The sequence below is a fragment of the Penaeus monodon genome, chromosome 30, assembly GCF_015228065.2.
Source record: "Penaeus monodon isolate SGIC_2016 chromosome 30, NSTDA_Pmon_1, whole genome shotgun sequence".
Lineage (NCBI taxonomy): Eukaryota > Metazoa > Arthropoda > Malacostraca > Decapoda > Penaeidae > Penaeus > Penaeus monodon.
In genome coordinates, this window is record NC_051415.1 from 17,406,574 (window position 1) to 17,407,007 (window position 434).

General features: G+C 30.4%; 1 protein-coding gene across 1 annotated transcript in view; it reads right to left on the reverse strand.

Moving 5' to 3' along the window:
- Nucleotides 1–434, reverse strand: part of LOC119592574 (nucleolar protein dao-5-like) — a gene marked incomplete at its 3' end in the record, with an annotated part of 19,358 nt that overhangs the window by 14,602 nt on the left and 4,322 nt on the right. Inside the window, 1 exon segment of the mRNA XM_037941454.1 lies at nt 186–294. Coding sequence (XP_037797382.1) covers nt 186–294 — 109 coding nt within the window.

The window sequence follows — 434 nt, forward strand, 5'->3', positions numbered from 1 at the left end:
GCATACTCTTCTAGTCCCAATTGGTTAACATAAAAGATAGTAACAATAACGATGCACAAACATATCAAGCAAATTTTGTATATTTTTCACCTATTCTATGTTATTTGGATTTAAGGAAATGGATTAGAATGACAAAACTTGAACTCACTACATTATGAATTATAATAGATAATTGACATACTTACATTTTAATATCTTTCCTTTAACCAAATAACCATTCATTGTATTTGCTGCAATTTTTGCAACCTCTGGCACACGGAACTCCAGATAGCCATAACCACATACTGCACCAGTCTAGTAATTGAAAAATTAAATACATGAGTTGGGATGAAAAAGGGGAAAATAACTTTAACCATATTCACATGAATGTATGTGCATACAAATAAATGAAAACGTACCACAATAACCATTCAGTCATGAAATATTACATTGCT